At 36.4% G+C, this 24,261-nt stretch overlaps 1 protein-coding gene across 2 annotated transcripts in view; it reads right to left on the bottom strand.

The window, feature by feature from the left end:
- Window positions 1-832: 832 nt before the first annotated feature.
- CWC22 (CWC22 spliceosome associated protein homolog) overlaps window positions 833-24,261 on the bottom strand; it is a 47,073-nt gene continuing 23,644 nt past the window's right edge. For both annotated transcript variants that reach the window (XM_007522154.3, XM_060177627.1), the window contains 9 exons: window positions 20,615-20,722; window positions 19,630-19,711; window positions 15,165-15,225; window positions 11,091-11,168; window positions 9,818-9,970; window positions 9,273-9,400; window positions 8,063-8,164; window positions 7,749-7,969; window positions 833-2,229 (listed from right to left, as the gene is read on the bottom strand). In XM_007522154.3, coding sequence (XP_007522216.1) covers window positions 1,664-2,229; window positions 7,749-7,969; window positions 8,063-8,164; window positions 9,273-9,400; window positions 9,818-9,970; window positions 11,091-11,168; window positions 15,165-15,225; window positions 19,630-19,711; window positions 20,615-20,722 — 1,499 coding nt within the window. In that variant the 3' untranslated portion in view covers window positions 833-1,663. The remainder of the gene's footprint in view (window positions 2,230-7,748; window positions 7,970-8,062; window positions 8,165-9,272; window positions 9,401-9,817; window positions 9,971-11,090; window positions 11,169-15,164; window positions 15,226-19,629; window positions 19,712-20,614; window positions 20,723-24,261) is intronic.

Here is a 24,261-nt window from a genome sequence, read left to right as displayed (position 1 = left end):
CAAGCCAGCAGGTCCCCCTACTGTGTCCACATGATCCTGTTCAACATTCACTATAATTTCTGGACCTCTCATCAGTAATGCACACTAGGACATTAGAAGTGCCCAAGAGTTGTCACTGTCAACTAACATAGAGGATCCTCCTAAAAACTCAGGTTAGAAGCCACAGCTAACTTAAGAAAATTACAGGTTAGGCATTTCTTTCACTGACCGCTTCTCCAGAATTATTTGAGCAGAGAAGGAATAATCTGTGTATAAAACCACCGAAACTCTAGCATTAGTCACAAAAAGTGATAAGGAAGTGAAGATGCCTGGTTTGGGAAAACAGAGTGCTTTTATAAAGACTCCTCTATTTCATACCTGAGACTCTCACTTTAGAATTTGTTTTCCCCAGGAGGGAAGTTAGCTCACAGCAGACTCAACTGACCAATTTTCTAGGTTTTGCAATGCTGGGAAATACTGATTAAATGACTAGTTAATTCACCCATTAGTATTTATTTGACTATAACTGAAGTGTTTAATCAGATATTAAGGTACTTGGATACCGTATAATCCAATTCTCTTACATAGGATTAAAGATAATAGTCATAGTTGGTTATTTCCCATTCCTTAAATATGATGATATAAAATATGCCATAGTGAGGATATTACATATTTTTCTTTTTAAATTTGAGAATGCCTGTAAGCCAACCTTATTGTCCCATTATTCCTGGACCCAGATACCAGATACAATGAACTTCATGTACTTATAAAGTGGAAAAACACAAGGAGTCTATTTATTAATAGGGTTAAATGTCAGCAATCCTAAAATTTCAGAGGCAATATTTTATTTCAAAAATAATAAATATTATGATCACATGATAAGTGGAGAGTTACAATGATGAAAACCCTTAAAGTTCTTATAAAAATTCAAGTGAGGCTGTTCACAATTCTTACAATCATTTGTTCTCCTATGACCTATGAGTCCAAATTTATAATTAAGTAGATAAAACTCACCAATGGCGATATAACTTACAGGCTGAGCTAAAGAAAGTACCAAATAGTTTAATTAACTGCTCTCTAGCAGTCCAGAAAGAAAAAACAGTATCAGTGAGAGATGTCCTAATTAAAAATCATATAGCTGTGTCTGTTTAACATACACCTAATGTTACCAAAAATTATGAAAATATTTACATACATTTTTATATAATACACAGTATAAACCTGAAATAATCATTCTACATTAAAAAAGGGTGACCACATAAAAAGGGCTCATAGCATCTCATTAATAAAACAAAAATGTTACAGTGAAATGGTTCATCTATTTTGGTCTTTGGTTAAAAATAAAAAGTTACTTGTGATTCATTTATAATGGTAATATAACTGGAAATATCAAAAAAATATTTTGTCAAGGAAGAAAATCACTGATTCAATGAGCATTTGATCATTTTATTAACAAAATATAAGAAAGAATCATACCCCTCTCTGGTGAAACTTCAAATAATTTTAAGTTGTGGGCCTTGAGATGTACCAATTATAAAACATGTCAAAATGAAAACATCTTTTCAATGTACAATACAAACCAGTTCTTTATACAAGAATTGTCTATAAAGTTCAGTAATCAATGTAAAAAATAATTTGCTCCACTTGAATATAAGGCATATGCAGTTTCTGTCATTTTTCAGAATTATTTTTTCTGTTTTGTTGGAGATTTTTCTCTTCCTCGATCATGACTTTTCCTTGATTCTCTGGATAGTTCAAAACACCTGCTAGATTTATCGCACCGTCTCTCAGCCCCATTCTGGTAACTATCCTCACCACTTCTAGAACCAGAGTGTCTTCTAGTTTTCTCTCTTGACTTTGATCTCTCTCTCCTTTTATAATTTTCACTGTCCTTATTTCGGTGTCTGTGCTCATTTTCAGAAAAGGAATTTCTTCTCTCACTTCTTTTCTTTTTGGGACCACCATGCTTATTTTCCAAATCCGGGTGCATTTCTTGGTCTCTGTCCTTCACAACTCCACTATAATTATTTTGTTCAGAACTGTATTTTGTGATGGAATCTCTCCACTTTGTATCTCTTGAATTTTTATCTCTGTGCTTTTCTGACCTTCTTTCCCTTTCAGTTCTGGTTTCCTGGTACCTCTGCTCTGGTCTTCTTTCTTCCTGCTTCTTATCATTTTTATGTTGCTTCCTGGTCAATTTATCTACTTTATTTTTTGTCTTCCCTTGTCTCTTCTTTCTCCTATCTTTATCTGGCATACAGAATAAGATACAGTTCGTTATTATTTTAACACTAGTTTCACAATTTAATGTCCACATTTGCTGACACATTCTATTTTTACTATTTCTGATAAATCGGGTAAAAAGTCAAATTGTCATTGGATCAATTGTAAGTCTGATGACAGGATATCTCACAAAACAGATTTGGGGGGCCACGGAGCGGCATTCCTGGTTGAGAGCATGTGTTGCCATGTGCAAGAACTCAAGTTTAAGCCCCTGGTCTCCACCTGAAGGGGGAAGATGTCTGCAGATGTCTCTCTTTCTATCTCCTCCTCCCCTCTCAAAATCTCTCTGCCCTATCAAATAAAAAGAAAGAAAAGTGAAAAGTCGTCCACTGACAGCAGACAATTCACAGAGAAGGCACTGCATCCCAAATGAGAACTCTGGTGGCAAATGAAAAATAAAGCAAATACTTCACCTTTCAGACTGTACAGCTGGTACACATTACTGCCTTGAAATAGAATATATGAAATGCTGCAAAATTATTTAAGAAGTGACTGAACCGTACATTTCCACATGCAAATCTTGCCCCAAAACAGAAATGCCAGCCACTGTGCATCATCTCATCCAAGATGCATAATCAAAGTATTCTCACACATGTCAGCAACGTCACTTTCTTTTTTTTTTAATTTTTTAAAAATATTTATTTTATTTTATTTATTCCCTTTTGTTGCCCTTGCTGTTTTTTTTTTTTTGTTGTTGTTGTTGTTGTTGTTATTGTTGTTGTCGTTATTGGATAGGACAGAGAGAAATGGAGAGAAGAGGGGAAGACAGAGAGGAGGAGAGAAAGATAGACACCTGCAGACCTGCTTCACCGCCTGTGAAGCGACTCCCCTGCAAGTGGGGAGCCGGGGCCTGAACCAGGATCCTTATGCCGGTCCTTGTGCTTTGCGCCACCTGCGTTTAATCCGCTGCGCTACAGCCCGACTCCCGGCAACGTCACTTTCTAAAGCCAGGATGAGTCGGTTTGCTTACATGGTTAACATGTATGTTTCAGATAAAAACAGACAAACAAAAAAGCACCTCATCATAGACAATCAAGAGCTCAGCTTTCTAGTGTGATCTGGGAATCACTAAACGCTCCAGTATAAAATAAGGGATTTTGGTGGTTTTTAAAAAACATATTAAAGAAAATCTGGTACCAAACATGAGTAAACAAGTTTCATGAAGAGAAGAACTCGAGTGGTAAATCAGTAGCCAAATGTTCTCAACCCAACCTGTCAGGCGACAACTTTTGAGCAAGACCACCCCGAGAATCTTCACCACGCTGGTGAGTCTATTTTGCATCAACACATCAAAAAACACTGCAAAGCACCATCCCATTGAGATGACATCCATAATTTAAAAAAAAAACACCAAAAAACAGAGGGCCTGGTTGGGCGTATATGTTACAGTGCACATGGACCCAGGTTTGAGCCTCTGGCCCCCACCTGCAGGGGGAAAGCTTCATGAGTGGTGAAGCAGTGTTGCAGGTGTCTCTCTGTCTCTCTCCCTCTCTGTAATCCCCTTCCTTCTTCCTTCTTGATTTCTGGTTGTCTCTATCCAGTAAGTAAATAAAGATAATAAAACAAATTTAAAAAAAAAAAGGAAAACAAAAAACAAATTCTAGAAGTGAAGTTACAAATCAACCACATGGATTGTAGCTGGTTGTCAGCTGGCTGGCTGCTGTTACTAGGAAGCTGGAATAAGGCCTGAAAGGTAAAACAAAGTGGATCAAAATGTGATCTGAATGGAAAAGCCTGACTTGGTGCACTACTGGGGCCAGAGAGGGATGAACTGATTGGGTTGCCAACACAGGGAGTTATTTGCTTTCACTATCTTATCACTAATATATACACATACTTAAATTTATTTATCAGAGCACTGCTCAGCTCTGGTTTATGGTGTTGTGGTGGATTGAACCTGGGACCTCAAAGCCTCAGGCATGAGAGTCTCTTTGCATAACTATTATGCTATGTCCCCTGCCCCCTACTAGTAACTCATGGTGGAAGAAGAGAACTGGGAAGAAAAGGCTCAGGTATACCCGGGCTGGGACAGAATGCACTGGGGTGGGGTGATGATGGCTTTATCCGAACCACAAAGCCTTCATTTCTGAGAAAAAATACTTTCCAAACAATTTACAATATTGCTGTTGAATTGCAGATCTAAAGAAATTGTTGTAAGATAATTTACATTTTCATCAGTGCCAAATTTAATCATTTTACTACATCTATTTAATTTGGGCATGTAAATTAAAAGCGCTAGGATGACAAACATTTCTGTTAAATTCATATTCATACTGGAAATAAAAAGATATAGAAAGTTTCCCAATCTCATCTACCTCTACCTGAATCTCACTGTATCAACCTTTCTTTCTTCTGCCAAATGACCACCCCTGGCAGAGTCAGTTAATTTGCCACTAAGGGCTTAGTTCTCTGGTTCATATCAAGCAGCTCAGTTGAACTGCAGCTACCCAAGCAGAAACCATCTGGCTCTGCGCTAAATCAACATCCCTGACTCGACTCTGCACCACTCCCACTGCTTTGTCAACACTAAGGCCAGAGACATAGTAATATGCAACCTCTTCTTTCTTTAGTGTTTGCTTTACAATTTTCTAATTGTGGGTAGCTCATACTGACTATGCTACTTAACACTGTATTAGTAAAACTGAAGGCTCTGTTTAGAAATTGTATGAGGCAAATTAATTTTGAATCAGCAAGCTTCCTTACTGCAGCAATTCACGCTGTGTGTCATCTGTTCTCACAACTGATACCATGAAATAACAAATTCTTTAGAGTTAGAAGAGCTGAATATTAAATTAACAATGTTAGTACACTTCAAGTACAAAATTGGGCTTCTGGGCTGTGGAGATAGCATGCTGTTTCTGCAAAGGTCTTTCATGCCTGAGGCTGAGGTCCCAGGTTCAGTCCTCAACACCACCACAGACCATAGCTGGGCAGTGCTTTTGACTGTCTCTTCATATCTCTCATTAAACTGTGTGTGTGTGTGTGTGTGTGTGTGTGTCTGTGTGCGTGCAAATGGAATCTCTAATACCACACAACAATGAGAGTCTTATAATTCTGGACGCCATCAAGTATGTAAAACACTCTGAAGTGTAATATGCCAGGCAGAGAGCGGAAAGACTAGCCTTCCAAACTAAGAGTTCTCGGTAACGTGAATGAAAGAGTAAAAAAAAAACGAAGTATTCTGGAAATTAACACATTGTTCAAACTATGGTATTATGATGACAGAAATCATAGCTGAACCTGGGGAACCAAAGAACACTTTTTAGGGAAAAAAAAAAAAAAAAAAAAGGGAGTCAGGCTGTAGCGCAGCAGGTTAAGCGCAGGTGGCGCAAAGCACAAGGACCAGCGTAAGGATCCCGGTTTGAACCCCGGCTCCCCACCCGCAGGGGAGTCGCTTCACAGGCGGTGAAGCAGGTCTGCAGGTGTCTATCTTTCTCTCCTCCTCTCTGTCTTCCCCTCCCTCTCTCCATTTCTCTCTGTCCTATCCAACAATGACCACAACAATAAAACAACAAGGGCAACAAAAGGGAATAAATAAAATAAATATTAAAAAATTTTTTTTTTAGAAAATAGTGCATTTGAAAAAATAAAGCCTTTGTTACAGTATTCTACTTGCAAGTAAGATGAAGACCATGGAAAACCAGTACTCCTATTGGAAATTACTAGAAATGTAAAAAAATACACCTGATTTTTTTGGTGAAAAGCCACTACACTTGAACAACCTGAGATGAAATGCCCTAAATAGGATGCAGGTACGTCAAAAGAAAACAGGAGGGAAGCAATTCCAGAAGCCAGACCTTCCACCTTCTGCACTCCATGATGACCCTGGGTCCATACTCCCAGAAGGATCAAGAATAGAAAAGCTATCAGGGGAGGGGATGGGATAAGAGTTCTGGTGGTGGGAATCGTGTGGAGTTGTACCCCTCTTATCCTATGGTTTTTGTCAGTGTTTCCTTTTTATAAATAAAAAAAAAAAGAACACAGGAGTGAACTTGAATGAATTCTTTTTTTTTTCTACTTTTTTAAAGTATTTATTTATTTGGGTAGAGACAGAGAAAAATCAAGGGGAGTGGGGAGATGGAGATCTTAGAGAGGGAGAGAATGAATTCTTAATTGTCTACGCTGAAATTATTTGAACAAAATAAATGATAATATTAAATCATGATCCACACAACAGGGTAAAAATATCGATAGCTCACACTAATATAAACATATAGCTAAGTTAATAGACAAGTGGGGGGAAAGGAAGGCTTTCCTACAGATAAACTTGGTTACTAAATGTAACAGTAAACGGCTTAAGATCACCACTAAGTAAACACCATGTGTGGTTAGAGATCCAAAGATGGATACAGAGACTTAACAATATGAATGAACTTTACAGAAAAAGTAATTTGAGTTTACAACAAAAAAGGTGGAGTTGGTGTATTGCACCAAAGTAAAAAACTCTGGGGTGGGTGGAGGGGGAAGAGTGCAGATCCTGGAACAGGAGGGCAGAGGACCCAATGGGGGTTGTATTGTTGTGTGGAAAACTGAGAGATGTTTTGCTTGTATAAACTACTGTATTTACTGTTAACTATAAAACATTAATTCCCCAATAAAGGAAAAAAAAAGTAATTTGAAGTAAATGTGCCATACAGTTCATAGTGCATATTTCTTTTTTTAAATTTTTTAAATATTTTTTAAATATTTATTTTATTTATTTATTCCCTTTTGTTGCCCTTGTTGTTTTATTGTTGTAGTTATTATTGTTGTTGTCGTCGTTGTTGGATAGGACAGAGAGAAATGGAGAGAGGAGGGGAAGACAGAGAGGGGGAGAGGAAGACAGACACCTGCAGACCTGCTTCACCGCCTGTGAAGCGACTCCCCTGCAGGTGGGGAGCCGGGGCTCGAACCGGGATCCTTATGCTGGTCCCTGCGCTTTGTGCCACGTGCGCTTAACCCGCTGGCTACCGCTGGACTCCCTATAGTGCATATTTCTAGTTAAAAAATGGCAGATAACTTTATGGAATAGCTAGGGGAACAGTAGTTGTGTTAAATCAGTGGATGAGCAAGTGGCAAAATGAGGAGAAAGAACAAGGCCTCCTGGGGTACTAGCGGCTGTTCTGGTCGCTAACTACATGCATGTATTCTCCACACAAATTTATATTGCCCTGCATTTATGAGGTGTGAAGTCAGTCCATAGGTACTTAAAAGTAAAAGATCTAAAGTTTCTTTAAAAATATAAACATCAGAAAAGCATCTACAAAGTAGATCACAGATATTATGAACGTTATTTTAGTCTTCTCTCAAAATAAAAAAGTGCCAATGAAATATCTTCATTTCCATGAAGAGGACTTCAAAAGGCAATCTATTAGTGATACTCAGCTTTTAAACAATTGAGCCATAAAAGGAATAAGCAATCAAATTACTGTCTGACCACACTGGAAATGCCACTAACAATGCACTTGGTTAGGAAGGAATACAATGGATTGTAAATGTTTCAATACCTGAGGAAGAGCTTTGACTGCTGCTCGAGGAAGAATCACTCTCTTCACTAGAAGACTCTGAACTGCTGTCACTACTGTCTGAATCAGAGGCAGAGGAGTCTGACTCTGAAGAAGAGGATGCAGAAGAGGAGGATGAGGAGGAAGATTTATCTGGCTCAATATCTGGTTTCTGTGCCACAATGACCTTTGGTGTATTTTTGAGATGTTCACGCAATTCATCCCTAATGAGGGGGGAAAAATCCATTAAATTCTGTTTTGAAGGTAGTTGTGAGGTAACTATAAAGTGAAAATAAAACTCTGAAAGTAATCCTTACGTCAAACCTCCAAGACCTATAGATGTAAAGAAATTGATGGCAAATCGAGTGTTTCGTGGATTATCTCGGGGTAATAATCCTTCAAAGAAAGGCTGTAGGGTTCTAAAAACAAGAAAAAAAAGAGAGAACAAATTGCTTAAAAGACTATATCCATACACAGTCATTTAAATACTTCTCTATATATCAAATTAGTAAATGAAATACAACCAAACAAGTGATTTATTTCCTTAGGCTACATGCTACCTAAATGAAGTAACTAGGGTCAAGCCATAATTTACTAAACCCAATTTCTTTAAATAATAGAAGAGGCAGTTAAAGATTTTTATGCATGCATGGAATATATACCTATGTATGTATGTATTACATTGAATGTGTGTACAGAAAAGTAAAAAGAACACAATTCTTGTTACACACATACATAGATAACACTAAGAGGCACTAGGGCTGATGGGAGAAGCAATCAACTGAAAAAACCCAGGATAAAGACTGCATATAAGTATTTCCAGAGAGGCGGACAGGTAGTTGTGTATTGAGACTACAATGCAGTTTTGGACATTATTCAGTGTCACTAGCCAGAATTAGGGAAAACTCAGGGGGAAAAGGTGACGTATATTATTAGTAAGAGTTTTGTTTGCTAGAACAAGAATAGGGCTTCCCTGCTCTAGAACCAAGAGTAAAAAAGAAAGAATGAAAAAGGTAGCTTGCTTAACAAGCCAGTGCTGGCATGGCTTGAGTATAGTGTGCTGGAGCAGGAGTAAGAAACTAAACAGCATGTGAAGTCAAGGGAAGTGAATCAATAAAGCAAAAGGAGCATATGAAGCCCAGGATAGACCTCGAGTGGGAAGCAGACCGAGGAAGAGAAGAAGAGAGGTGAACGAGTAGAGAGTGAAAGCCTCCCTGAGGAGCAAGTGGTCAATGTGAAAGTGAGGCTCCAAAGTTAAGGAGCATCAGGACTAAGAATTATTAGAAGTGAAAGTAGGTAGCAATGAGTAATGTGAGTAAATAAGAAATTTTGGCACAGTGCTAACACCAGTTTTGAGTACTGAAATAATTTTATTATTGTCAACAGGTAACTGTGAATATATACAAATAAATAGCATTCACATTACTGTTCAAGCTAGCACAATGATTCAAGGCTGAGTTTTTATCTGCTGCAGTAGGGAAAAGTCTCAGGGCACTAAGAATGAAAAGTGTGTAATGATAAACTTACTCATCTTTTAATCTTGCATTAAGCTTAGGAAGTCCCATGTATTCACACAGTTCTTGGAAAAATATTTTAACAAAAATTCTACTGGATGACGTAGTTGTTTCTTCACTCAGTCTTATGCATTCAAGAACCTAGAATTTATAATTTAAAGGTAACTTTATCTTGATGTTCATAGGAGAGGACAAGCAGTCAGTATTCAGAGCTAAGCATCTCCTCTTCCTCTATCAGATTATCATGGAGTACCTTCCATTACGCTAGGTATTAAGACTTGAAAAAGTTCTAAGACTTCCCCATAGTAATTTTCAAACTGTTAACATACTATAAAAATTGAGTATACTTTCTTTATTGAATATTGTTTACTCAAATTTTTAGTACATTTTGTAAGAAGATAGCTTCAAAGGGAGCTATTACAGTATTTTTTTCCCCAACATATTCTACTTTAAAGCAATTTTCAGCATAGGAAAAGTGTGAATATGCCCAAGCTTCATTCCCACTTGACAATAACAGGGGAGTAGGGAGGAAACAGGAATATTCACCCATGTACTTACACTCCATGGAAGTGAGTCCGTATACAAAAGGTGAGCAAACATCTTAGCAACATTTCTTAGCTTATTAGTTTCTAAGCGATGGATGGTATCATATTGTTCTTTGAATATGCTTTCAAAAGATTCCATGTATTCTTTCTTTAGCATGCAAAATCGCTAATAAACAAAAAATAATGTATCATTAAAATTGAACTTCTAATACCTTATGAAAAACTTAAATATCCTAAATTTATTGGATCAAAACTTAGTATTTTATATGTCCAATTACTAAGTCTTTTTGTGTTGTATGTTTAAAAATATTATTGTCCTTAGCTACTTGAGATGTATGTGCAAAAACAAAATTATACATAGTTGACCATAAACACATGTATTTACATACTCTGCAAACATCTACCTTTAAGTAGAGCTTGAATTAAAGTGTATATATATATACATATATATATATGTATATATATATATATATATACACACACACTTTAAAGTATATAGTATATATATAAAGTATATAGTATAAACTATATATATATACTTTAATTCAAACTACTTACAGGTAGATGTTTGCAGAGTATGTAAATACATGTGTTTATGGTCAACTGTGTATAATTAATAGTTGCCTGTCCATGTACTGACTTAGGAACTTACTTTTGAGATCTGAATCTTATATATTTTTATAGAACAGAGTAAACAAAGTTCTGCTCTGGCAGATGAAGTGCTTTGGAGAAAACCCTACATTCCTACATCCAAGTTCTGTGCTCAAATCACTAAGTCACTCTTGTCACAAAAAGGCCTGTTAGTCCACATCACTCCAACATGCTGCCTCCAGTTGTCACAGCAGGGTCAGTTTGCTGTTAATTTTTTTAACTTAAAAATAAATTTATGTCCCAGCAGAGTTGCCAAACAAAACAAATATATGCATTCATTTTATCAAAGACCAAAATACTGCTTGGTTATAAGTGGTACTGGGAGTCAAGTCTAAGCTCTTACACAACATACAAGGAATATGGTCTGATGTTGAACCATATTGCAGATGCTGCTGTGAGCTTTTGAAAAGACCATGTTTAATTGTACTTCTGGAGAAGCTTTGTTAAGGCACCACAAAAAAGTGGAAAAGGAACAAGATACGGGGAGAGAGAGACTGAAGGCAAGAAAGAACAGTTTGGACCTGGCAAAGATGTATTAGAGCTGACCACAAAAATGAAACATAAATCTATAATATTCATATTAACAACTGTTAGTCATCTATTAATTTCCAATAGAAATTAAGGCTGGAACTCACCCCAGCTAATAAGCCAAAAAATTTCTCGTATGTTCGTTGTTGAGCACAGCAGTCAAGTATCATGTTGCAGAGTTCTTTCTGTTTGGAAAAATGTTTCAAGACAAAATAAATCCATCATATACACTATTTTACAAACACGACAGTCTGGACTTTTAAATGAGCACTTAAAAATGTAAAACTTCTAAAACTTAGTCTTTAAGACAAAAAAACAACAACACCCTACAAAATTCCTAATTTATTTTCTGGTTAAAATCCTATTGCGACAAAGGGAGAGAGAGTAAGCATCACAGCCTTATTTATGTTCCACAGTGCTGGGGGAATCAAACTTAGGCTTTCCTGCGTGCAACCTATGAGTTCTACTGCAGACTGTCTTCCCTCGTGCTTGCAGGCTTTCAAAACTTTTTTTGTTATTGTCACCAGGGTTATCATTGGGGCTTGTTGCCTGTATAGCAAATCTGCCCCTTCTGGGAGCCATGTTGCTGCTCCCTGCCTCTTCCTCTTTCTCTTTTTAATAGAGACAGAAATCCGGGTGGAGATGATACCAGCAGCACACTCCACCACTTTGCAGGTAGGGACTAGGGACTTGAACCTTGGTCCTCGCATATTCTATTGAGCGCACCTTGGCCCACCCTTGCCCCAGATTTTTAAGTCTGGTATGGCCGACAGTTTTCATAGTCAGTCATGCTAAACAGATTTGTTATTAAAGTCTAAATCCATGTACACTGCTAGCCTCTTCAAGAAATCCTAGTATAAGGTATAGGTAACATGGAGAACAGTTAGGATACAAGGTATTCTGAAGAGATTTTACTCACAAGTCTTTCAAAGACAGACTGACCAACACAACAGCTAACAAGATGGCTGTATATGTTCCAAATACTACGGAATATAGTCAGTATGGAAAATATAGTACAGAATATAGTATGGAATATAGTCAGTATGGAAAAGGCAGAATGTGACTAGTCTTTATGGATGTGTAACTGGGCAGAGATCTAATGTTAATGTATCACCCTCTGGCTGATAAAGGAAAAACAGAATTAACAAATATTACTTCTTAATTACTTAAATAATTAAAAAATAATATATAATTTAGAAATAACTAATACATGTTTTATATACTTATAAAAATCAGGTAAATGGACAAATCAATGGAGACAAAATTTTTATAATATCAAATTCATTTATTACTGCTAGAGAACTGACTAAATACATTGTCTATAAAGCATTTAAAAAAAATTTAAATTATTTCTTTCTAACTACAGCCAACTGTAGAAACAAAACAATCCTATACATTTTTGAAATTTTTATTAAAATGAAAAGCATGAAGTATTCCCTTTTAGTTTTTTATTTTATCTTTGTTTCAATGAACAATTCTGACATTCTGTTCATTTAGTAACACTAGATTCAATCAAAGTAAACATAAACATCATAACTATTTTCAGTTAACCCAATAAGTGTTTACTAAATTTATTTACACACAAAGGAGAAAGGGGACCCTACAGAAGTGCAAAACGGACCCTTTAGCACTCTGATACTCAACATGATAGGGACCAGTCATAGTAAGCTATTTAAATGTAAGTTACTTAAAAAATGGCGTGAAGTTAAGATCTGCTTCCTCAGCCACATTAATGGCACATCTCAAGGGAACTCAAAAACTAAAGGGAGATATTGTCATCATTCTACAAAATTCTTACTGATCAGTACTTATCTAGAAACTAATAGTCTACTCAAAGGTTTCACTTGATGAAAAGACTTTATTTTTTTCTTTAAAATTTTTTAAAAAATTTATCTTTATTAATTTATTGGATAGAGACAGCCAGAAATTGAGGGGGGAGATAGAGAGGGAGAGAGACAGAGAAACACCTACAGCCCTGCTTCACCACTCACAAAACTTTCCTCATGCAGGTAGGACTAGGGGCTCAAACCCAGGTCTGTGCATTGACTGTAATGTGTGCTTAGCCAGGCGCACCACCGCCTGCACCCCCCCCCCGCCCGCCCGCCCCACAAAGACTTTCTAAATGACAGCATATTTTAATTGCTTTTCTACAGGTCTGATTAAAATCATTTCAATTAAATCAAGTATTCTTAAGTATTAGCAGGTACATTAATATGTTCTAAATAATTATACCTTTATAAATGTGTAAATTTTGAAAAGACGCACTTTGTCAAAACATACCATAGGCACTAAACATTTCAATGAGACTTTTCTGAGTTCTGTCACATTATGTTAGCTTGATATATTAAAATGCATCTTTGACTTTTTCTATCAACCTATTTTATAGTAATATAGCAGTTAATCAGCTTTTCAACAATAAAACATGGTAATATGCCGAGAGCACTGCTAATAAAGTCAGCAATATTTGCAAAACAAATTACTTTCTTTCCTTGACTAAATACAATTACAAGAGTTATTCCTTATGGCTTTTGATAATTAAATATTTTAACATTTTAATTAAATATTACTGCAACTTAAATGCACTAAGACAATCTTCCAAATATTATCAAATGTTAAGGTTAGTTCTAGAACAAGTATCCCTAGGATTAATAGTAACACAATTTATAATTAAATCATTATAATAAATTTTTATTCCTCAATTAATGTGACAATATCAGGCAGTCATTTCATTTTCAATTATAATTTTACAGGTTAATTCAATAATCTGTTTTCTCCTAGTGATGACGCATCAAGTGCATCTAGAGTACGAGTACACGATTGTAGTGATGTTAATACAGACTTTAAGAGGGAAAAATCGATTTTGAATTTAAAGAGTAAACTTCTTTTCAGAATTTCATTCCATGGATTTCAAGAATGAAGCTATATCCTACAATAAGGACTGACAGATTCCTTTTGTAAAAAAAAAAAAAAAGGGGGGGGGGAAGCTAATAAATAGTTGAAGCCGAGAAGAGGCCTTATGGTCTCTAGCGCAGTTCCGGTCTGGTGCAGCTGAGCACAGGTGTTCATGAATGTGCACGGCTGTGTCCCAGTAACACTTTCTTCAGAAAGATGGGTAGTTGGCCTAGGCCAAAGCTTGCTAATAGCTAAACTTGAAGACAGGGACTTACATCGAAAAGAAACTGAACTCAGAGAGTCATGGTCTTTTAGAAGTAGGGATCTAACCACTAATTACAGCTAATCAATTTCTATCAATTATTAAGCAATGATTTAATATGAAAAACAAAACACAGCAAGTCCCATCTTAGGTTTTAAGGCTCTAATATCTAGAGTAGGCAGCAGGGAGTAAGATAGAAAAGAAAACACAAAGAAATCAAAGACTGATTTACTCAACTCCAATATTATGATCAACATTTGGAGGCTAAGGGTTGTGAAATACGATGGTTACAAGACTTTGGGCCCCTGGGCTAACAGAGGCCTAATGTGTGATTCATGGATGACTGAATTCTTGATGCATTATGAAGTGCCATATCTGACACGATACATGCATTTTTGTTGAACTAATGAATGAAAGAAAAGACTCTTCTATATTCAATTAAAGCAATGTAACAACATATATGGTGTGGTCCGGGAGGTGGTGCAGTGATAAAAGCTTTGCACTCTCAAGCATGAGGTCCTGAGTCCGATCCCTGGCAGCACATGTGCTAGAAGTTGGTGGGGAAGGCGGAGCTAAAGAGGGAGAGAAGAAGAGGGGCACATCACGTGCTGATTCACTGTCTGCCTCCCCCACTGAGTTGAGGGGGAGCAGTGGCTTGACCCTGGCTCTTGGAACGCGGTCATTAAGATGTGTGCTCTGCACACTGTGCCGCCTCCTGGGCCCCGGGCCCTTCATTAAAGAACATACTTTCTTTTCTATTGTATTTAAAATATAGTCTGATATACAGACAGTCATCCACGACTTATGTCAAGTGTGGTGATTCAGAGGAGTTCTTCCTTTTCCATGATTTAATTCATTAAAATGATAAGCATATATGAAGCACTAAAGGATGCCTATATTTTGGGTTACTTTACAAAACCCACATTTAATAGATATTAAGCACTGTTATTGATTTAGTTTATAAGACCGACTGTGTGACATTGTTACTGCCTACATACTTCATAACAGAAACAAGGCATTGACTTACTGTTTGGCTTTCAGGAAACTCCATTTTCAGCAGCTTGTGAGCACATTCTTCAAAATCTAAACTGCAGAGAGAAAATGGCCACAAGAGTTAGGTCAAAACCTAGAAACAGTTCAAACTCTTTCATATATAAGAATCTTCCTTAGTAATTGTTAATCTTTACTAAACTTCTTACTACCACTATATTGCTTTAGAAAAAAATAATGAAATGCTGATAGACTACAATATAAGTAAACTTTAAATTACACTAAGTGAAAAAAAGACAATAAAAGATCAATGCTCAAACTAGGCAGATCCATAGACAAAGTAGACTTAAATTTTATTAGACTAAGTAATCCCCCTCCTCTTTGATCCAAGTCAGGAAGAGGTTAGGAAAAAAAAAAAAAAAAGTTCCAGGAGCCCAGCTTGACCGCTAGTGTTTAATCACCACTTTTATAAGTTATCTTAATTTGGGAGTCGGGCGGTAGCACAGCAGGTTAAGCGCAGGTGGCACAAAGCGCAAGGATCCCGGTTCAAGCCCCCGGCTCCCCACCTGCAGGGGAGTCGCTTCACAGGCGGTGAAGCAGGTCTGCAGGTGTCTGTCTTTCTCTCCCCCTCTCTGTCTTCCCCTCCTCTCTCTCCATTTCTCTCTGTCCTATCCAACAACGACATCAACAACAACAATAACTACAACAATAAAAACAACAAGGGCAACAAAAGGGAATAAATAAATATTTAAAAAATAATAATAAGTTATCGTAATTTATATCCAAACACAAGCTTTCTACATTTTATAAAAGGTTAAGTATAAAAGTAATAAACACCAAAAATCACTTGCAAGAAAATCAATCTGCTTTTACACAATGTTCATACAAAAATGCACTGAAAATATCTTCCAACATGTTTCACTTTAGCAAACTAACAAATTTAATATGAAGTTGGATCAGGAATATTAACACATCTGCACTTTTTGTACTGTCAAATAAAAACAGGGAAAAAAAAAAAAGGAGGAAAGAAAGAAAGAAAAAATGGCCACTGGAAGTAGGTGGATTCCTAGCGCCTGCACTGGGCCCCAGTGATAACCCTTGTGGCAAGAAACAAAACAACAAATAAAATAAATTTTCCTGATATTCTAGTTCTATATTAATTATGTAGAACGGAAAAGTAAAAGATTTTTTTAAAGAATATGACCTTTTTTTTTTTTTGCTGTGTCTAAGAAATTCTAAATTGTTTAAGATACAAGATACTTCCATCTGATGCTATAGTTTCACAAACAACACATCAGACTGGGACATCACTGAAAAGTTAAGAACGAAGTTGAAAAAACAAGACCAGAAGAGAAAACACAAGTAGAACCTGAACTGGAGTTGGTGTATTGCACCAAAGTAAAAGACTCTGGGGGGGGGGGGGGGGGAAGAGTACAGGTCCTGGAAAAGGCTGACAGAGGACCTAGTGGGGGTTGATTTATTATGTGGAAAACTGAGAAATGTTATGTACGTACCAACTATTGTATTTACTGTTGACTATAAAACATCAATTCCCCCTTAAAGAAATTTAAAAAAGGAAACAAACCAAGAAATAAACAATACTAATATATATATATATGTATCTTTTTAAAATTATGGCAGGCTAATCAGAAAAAAAAATAGTAAAAACCAATAGGAATGTCTAATTTTTCAACTGCAAAGCCAACTTTATGTTTTGTGTAAATTAAATGGGTTGTTTAAAAAAGCCTTAACAGTAAGGTAGTAACAGCAATGGTGAGATCAAACAAGTCTAAAAGGAAAGAAAGTTAATTGAATTTCTAAGGATAACCAACACTGTTCTTATTTCTAGAGCCTCCCTACACAACTACAATACTACTGGCTCAGTACTGTAAGTTTCTTTTTTCATTAACATTGATAACAATATTCCTAATTAACTTAATTTCCAGTGGTGGCATAAAATGGACATTTTGATAATAAGTATTTTCCCCCTAGCTCCACAGTTCCATATGCCACCACTCATCAACATGTTTTCTTCTAAGAGATACAGAAGGCTGGAGAGGTGACTCGGTGGTCGAGACTGCAGGGTCAGCAAGGAGGGGCTGAAGGATAATGGAGTGGTGCTTTTCTCTCTCTTGTATCATAAAGAGAGATGAGTGAAGAGGTCTCCCAGTTGGGAGTCAGGCGGTAGCGCAGCGGGTTAAGCGCACACGGCCCAAAGGGCTGGCGAAAGGATCCTGATTGAAGAAACAACCCCAGGCCCGGCTCCCCACCTGCAGGGGGCCGCTTCGCAGGCAGTGAAGCAGGTCTGCATGTGTCTATCTTTCTCTCCCCCTCTCTCCATTTCTCTCCGTCCTATCCAACGACAATAGCTATGACAACAATAACAACTACAACAAGCACAACAAGGGCAACAAAACGGGAAAGTGGCCTCCAGGAGCAGAGGAGGAACTGAGTGCAGGCACCGTGCACCAGTGATAACCCTAGAGGCAAAAAAAAGAGGTCTCTCAGTGATAATACTTATGTGTGAAATCAACACAATTTTTACAGCTCACAAGTACTACTGCTGCTTTGAAAATAAATCAATAAATAGAGAAACCAACTGCAGATCTACTTTAAAAGCAAATAATAGCACTTTTCTTTTTCTGCCACCAGGGTAGTTCTGTGTCTTTTTCCTGGTGGCTATTTTACTTTATTTACTTTTTGATAAAAGAAAAAATATAAAAGAACACAAGAGATATAAAGGAGAGCCAGCTGTAGCACTGTTTTTATTGACCATAACTTTACTTCTCAGCACATGAACTAAGTAAATCCTTTAAGTATCTTTTTATCAAAGCTTTTACATTCCTTCCTAACAATTTATATGACCTGGGTTAGCAATATAATGGGCTGTCAGAAAAGTTATGAGGCATTTTTGCATAGAAAAACACAGAAAACTACATCATGACTTTTATGACAGTCCAGCAGATCACCTAGACAGTACATAACCAGCCAGGTGCAGCCCAGTCCCCCACTGCACTGGAGGAACTTTCAGAGCTGTAGTATCTTTCCCTCTGTCTTAATCTTAAAAAAGGAAAAAAAAAATGCAATGAGGTCAAACCCCAGATGAGCAGAAAAAAATTTTTACTAAGTATGTAGGGGCTGAGAATGCTTAGCAAATATTACCAGATAAAGCAGTAATTACATAACAGTAGCTGTCATATTTGTCAAGTTATATAATCAAGTCTATTTTTTTAATTTATGTGTGTGTGATTCAGAGATTTAAGTGATTGAATCAAAGAGATCCTCCACAATTCTTTAAAGCAAATGTTAACAGAAAGGTGAAAATCATTACTGATTGAAAGAACAAATAAATGAAAAGTCACACTAACAAAAATTTGTCACTTTCTAAATTAAGTCTGCATGAAAAAATATTTAAGTCTTCTCTTTCACATGAAAAGCCAATAAATAGGTAAGGATGAACAAACAAACCAAGTCTAACCAATCCTCTGCTGTATTTCTTTTTGAAGATGAACTGAAGCCAAAAAGTTTTCAGACAGATTGAAAACAGGATGACTCTTACTTATGAATCACTACTGCTATTACATCACAGTAGGTGGAAAAGTACGAAAACCTAATAACAAAACTGAGAAAACATTCTTCCTACAGTGTCAATGTAAACACCATGCCCATTAAATCAATAGGCTGATTTGCATACAAAGCAACATATGCATGAAACATTTAACATTTATTCAAATTTATAACCTTCAAAGGGAATAGGCTTTGTTTTCATGACTTCATAGTGTTATTAAAAATTACTTCAAAGGGTTCTCAAACCAACCTTCCTAAGTCTAACTGCTATTTCCATTGCCACCTGCAGAATAAATCAGTATCCAAAAGTTATCAAAACAGTGTGTTTTGGCTTAGAACCAGAACTGAAAACCAAGTTCAAAAATAAAATATTAAATTTCCACAGTAAACTTTGGTAGGTCTTTGATACAAGTTTTTATTAAGTCATATTTTTGACTTTATTAATTATTGTAAGAAATAATCTAAGTTAAACAATGTTTAATTATATGATACGATTAAACCTTCCAAAGAAGACAATTTCCTCTTAAAGCATAGAACCAATAGTGGAGACAGACTCATGTGAGTGTGGGACAGGGATAGAAATAGAAAGGCAGATAGTTGGAACTTAAAAAAATTATATATATATAATTAAGATATAAATATATATATCTTAATTGACTAGAGACAGCCAGAATCAAGAGGGAAGGGGGACATAGGTAGAGAAACAGAGAGACACCTGCAACACTGCTTCACCACTGGTAAAACTTTCCCCCTGCAGGTGGTGGCCAGGGGCTGGACTCCTTCCTCACTGTAGCACATGCACTCAACCAGGTGCCCTATTGCCCACCCCCCAGAAATGTTCTACATTGTATTTAGTTTCCTGTCGTCAGTCTAAAACCTCCAACTCCTTGCTGACCCTATAACAAAAAATTAAGAATTGAGTTACTCTATCTTACCTTGACTGAATAGCAAGATAAATTGTTCGACGAAATGAGACTAGATTAATTTCGGTTTTGTCATGAATAGTCACTTTCTGTCCTAAAAGAAATTAAACATAACTTATATATTAAGTAATGTAAATTATTTATTATGAAACAACAAAGTATAAAAATGCATTATGTGTATAAGTTATAAGTCTATTTACAATCTCTGTAATTAACACCCAATAAAGCAAAGACACTTTAGAATAAAATTTAGTACAGAGTTTAAGTAAGATATTAGGGTAAAAAAAATCAAATTTTATAAAATATAGAAAATAAATTGTAATCTTAAGATAGAACTATATTATACTTGAAAAATGAAAGCTATGCTTTCAGTATTTTTAATATGTTCAATAGTTATTTAAATAATGACGACCATATATATATTCTACTACTTTAACTGACACTTAGAAAATGTAAAGTCCTAAAATAATTTGTCTATGAAATATAATCAAAGCAGAACAGGAAGAACATCAGATCTACTTCTGGAGAAGTACAGTTTTTGGACTACCTGCTCTAGTAAACAGAAAATATGTAGCCATTCTCTGTCATAGTCACCCAGGATTACATCAATCACAAGCACTCAGTGTGACTGTAACTTTTAGACAATCAAAGCCATAAAATATCTAAATTGTCGATGCTGAAAAATAAGTTCCTTTGTTTAATATTTCTGCAGCATGGTTTACTTTGGGTGGGACAAGATACAAATTTGGTGTGAGTGAGTGAGTGTGTGTGTGTGTGAGTGTGTGTGTACACATACTGGAGTGAAGGCAGTCAATCTGTTGGATGCTTGACAGTATACCTGAGGGCACTTACCCACTAGAGGACAGTGGCAACCCTTCAAAAGCCCCGAAGAGTAAGAGTTACTGTTTTTAAATGATTACAATAAAATTAATTTAATATTAAAGAAAAAATTCAAAGTTATTTAAAGGTTTTTTTTTTAAATAAGCTGCATTTTTACCTTCTTCATCTTCTTCTCCTTCTTCTTCTTCTTCTTCTTCATCTTCATCTTCACTACTCCCAGCATCTTGGTCTGTATTTGAGTCACTATCTCCTTCATCAAGAATTTCTGTAAGAAAAAGTTTTAAGAAATAAAAAAGAGACTGGAGAAATAAATTAAGACTACAAACTAGATTATTAGAGTTAAAAATGGTATTTTATCAGAGTGAATTGTAAAGAAAGACTACATAGAAAAGGAACTTAGGTTGAAAATGAGAGACAAAGGAAAATATTAATTTAGTATTGTTTACTTTAAGTAAAGAGATTTTTATTAAAATGTAGAACATCATAATCAATCCAGAGATGTTCTACATGCACAGCAAAGGTTTTTGAAAGAAAGGGGAAAGGAAGCAACATAATGATTATGCAAAAGACATCCATGCTGGAGGCTCTGAAGTCCCAGGCTTGATCTCTCGCACCACTATAAACCAGAGTTTAGCAGTGCTCGGTTTAAAAAGTCTTTGAAAATAGGCAAAGAACTAGGAGTGTGACTTTGCCTACAGAAAGCAGGATTTGTACCCATTCATTCTTCAGCACCTCACTGGTAAAAACACAATGGTGCTCTGATCTCATCGTCCCTCTCTTTCTGTTTTATAATATGATTAAAAAAAAAAGTTTCCATGAAAGACAGTGTGAAAGAAGAAACCAGGGCACTGCGTAACTGGCATAGGGTCCAGAGCGCTGCGTAACTGGCATAGGGTAGTGCCAGCAATTGAGTCAGGACTTCTGGAGCCTCAGGAAGGTAAATCTTACGCTCTAATGCTGAGAATCTTTCTGACTCTCAATCATTCTTAAAAATATGAAAGAAAATAGGTAAGATGGGAGTCGGGTGAAAGCGCAGCGGGTTAAGCGCACATGGTATGAAACTCAAGGATCCTGGTTTGAGCCCCCCCGGCTCCCCACCTGCAGGGGAGTCGCTTCACAGGCAATGAAGCAGGTCTGCAGGTGTCTATCTTTCTCTCCCCCTCTCTCTCCCCCTCTCTGTCTTCTTCTCCTCTCTCCATTTCTCTCTGTCCTATCCAACAAGGACGGCATTAATAACAACAATAATAACTACAACAATAAAAACAACAAGGGCAACAAAAGGGAAAATAAATAAATATAATAAATATACATACAATATGAAAATAGGGAAGATGAGCAGTTCACTGAATCACCACTTTTTTAAAATAGTGAAAATGGTGATGCAAATTAGAAACTATCTAAGGTCAGTTATTAAGTGAGTGAGTAGTAAGCATGTAACAAAGGCTTAAACTATATTTGTCTGATGAAAGAATTTACAAACCTGGGCAAACACTGTGGATCAACTTTGCACTTACTATAATCAGAGCTGTCAATACAATGTTTCCATTTTTAGAAACATCCTGATTCTTTAAATATTAGGGCGGTGTAACTCAGAAGTCATTAAAATATTCAATGTTAGCATTAAACTTTACACCAAGAGAAACATCATTCTACAAAAATGAAAAGCTATCATTCAGCTCTTACCTGGCACACAACTCTCAAGACTATTTTTAGCAAATGAGACTTCAAGAAGTACTTTGAAGTGTCTAGTTTATTATTATATAACATGGGTCAGACACTTTTAAAAAGAGAGTATTTAGTATTCAATAGTACAGACAGACAGGCAGGCAGGCAGGCACTCCTGCTGTTTTCCCAAATGCCATTAGCCTAAAATATGAATGCACCTGGGTCACTCTAAGGCGCTAATTACTGACAATGTACCTACTTCCTGCTGTGGCCATTTAAAAAAAAAATTTTTTTTTTTTATGCCAGCCTTAGAACACTTCATAGAAGAATGAAAGTCGAATGAATTTCCTAATCATTTACATCATCCTCTCATCTTTCCACTTTAGAATCTACTTACTGAAATCACTTAGATAATAATAACTGTGTTTCACTAACTAAATGAAACAATGTCTTCCTAGAACTCCAGAAGGAAACCTAGCAGGTGGTCTGTGAGGTCAAAACTATTTTCATAATGATACCATAATATTACCTGCTTTTCACTGTGCTGATATATGCAATGAATGTTTAATAATCAAAGGGATAAAACTGCTACCATTTGGACACAGACCAAATAGGACTAAGTAGGACTAGGTGTTATACATTACAACCACTCTGGTGGTGAATTCAAAACCAGTTTCTCTTATGAGTTATCACCCTTGATAAAGAAGAAAGCAAACGGGGCCCAGGCAGTGGCATGCTTGGTTGAAAGCACACATTATGATGTGCAAGGACCAGAGATCAAGTCCCCTGACCTCTACCTATGGGGGGGGAGGGGGCTTCACAAGTAGTGAAGCAGGGTTGCCAGGTGTCTATTTTTTTTTCTTTCTATCTCCCTCTCCTCTCTCAATTTCCCAGTTCTGTCAAATAAAAGAAAAATAAAAATTTAAAAAAAATAGCTAATTTTATTAACCTCAGTCCTTTACAATAATCTGAACAAGATCACATAGAGCACAGATACGTTAAAGCCAGATCATGGAAGGTCATACTGACAGTTATCTCAGAGAAGTACTTATGCAACAGAACTTTAAGATCAAATAACTATTGTTATTTGCATTTTTATTTGCAAAAAAAAAATCTTGACAAATCTTAGTTGTGAGGTATTTATTTGGCAGTCATTTTTCTCAAATATAAAAAAAGTGAGACTGTCACTTCAAGGAAAGTAAGTAACAGGACTTGCAACCAGGTCAAATTAGAATTTTCAATAGAAAAAGATGAAGTCCTGGAAAAGCTTGTACCCAAACCTGTGAGCTTGATAGCTTTGTAAATACTTTAACTTTTTAAAAAAGTGAAGTAGCAGTAATAACAATTTCTTGACAAAGTGTTAATGTGTCAAGTGAATTTTGATAATGCTAATGTGCTAACACTTAGAGGATATGTAAAAAACTCAGTGAATTACTACTGCATTTTCCAAGTAACCAATGTTGTTACAAAATCATGCCTGGGAGGGGGCTGGTGGTGGCACACCTGGTTAAGAACACGTATGACAGTGTGCAAGGACCCACATTTAAGCAACCTGCAGGGGCAAACTTCACCAGTGGTGAAACAGTGCTACAGGTGGCTTTCTTCTTTCTAGCTCTGTGTTTCCTTTCAATTTCTCTCCTTTTTTTTTTTTTTTTTTGGTTTACATAATTTTTATTGGTTCACTCCTTTCAATTTCCATTTGAATCCAAAATAAATAATAGTATTAAAAAAAAAATCATACAAAAGTTAGTTAAAAGTGACACAGGCATAGATTTTATGTCATAAATATGAGAATCCATGGGTACTGTTTCAGGCTCCATGCTACAGGTCATAATAATCTTAGCTATTTAAGAAACTGCTACCTATACATCAGACATTAACCGTCAAAGAAATAAACATGTTGGGAGTTGGGCTGTAGCACACTGGGTTAAGCGCAGGTGGCGCTAAGCACAAGGACCCGCATAAGCATCCTGGTTCAAGCCCTGGCTCCCCACCTGCAGGGGTGTCGCTTCACAAGCGGTGAAACAGGTCTGCAGGTGTCTGTCTTTCTCTCCTCCTCTCTGTCTTCCCCCTCCCCTCTCCATTTCTCTCTGTCCTATCCAACAACAACGACAACAATAATAACTACAACAATAAAAC

The sequence above is a fragment of the Erinaceus europaeus genome, chromosome 18 (assembly GCF_950295315.1).
Source record: "Erinaceus europaeus chromosome 18, mEriEur2.1, whole genome shotgun sequence".
NCBI lineage: Eukaryota > Metazoa > Chordata > Mammalia > Eulipotyphla > Erinaceidae > Erinaceus > Erinaceus europaeus.
The sequence above is the reverse complement of the archived record's forward strand: the minus strand, read 5'-3'. Positions and strand labels throughout refer to the sequence as shown.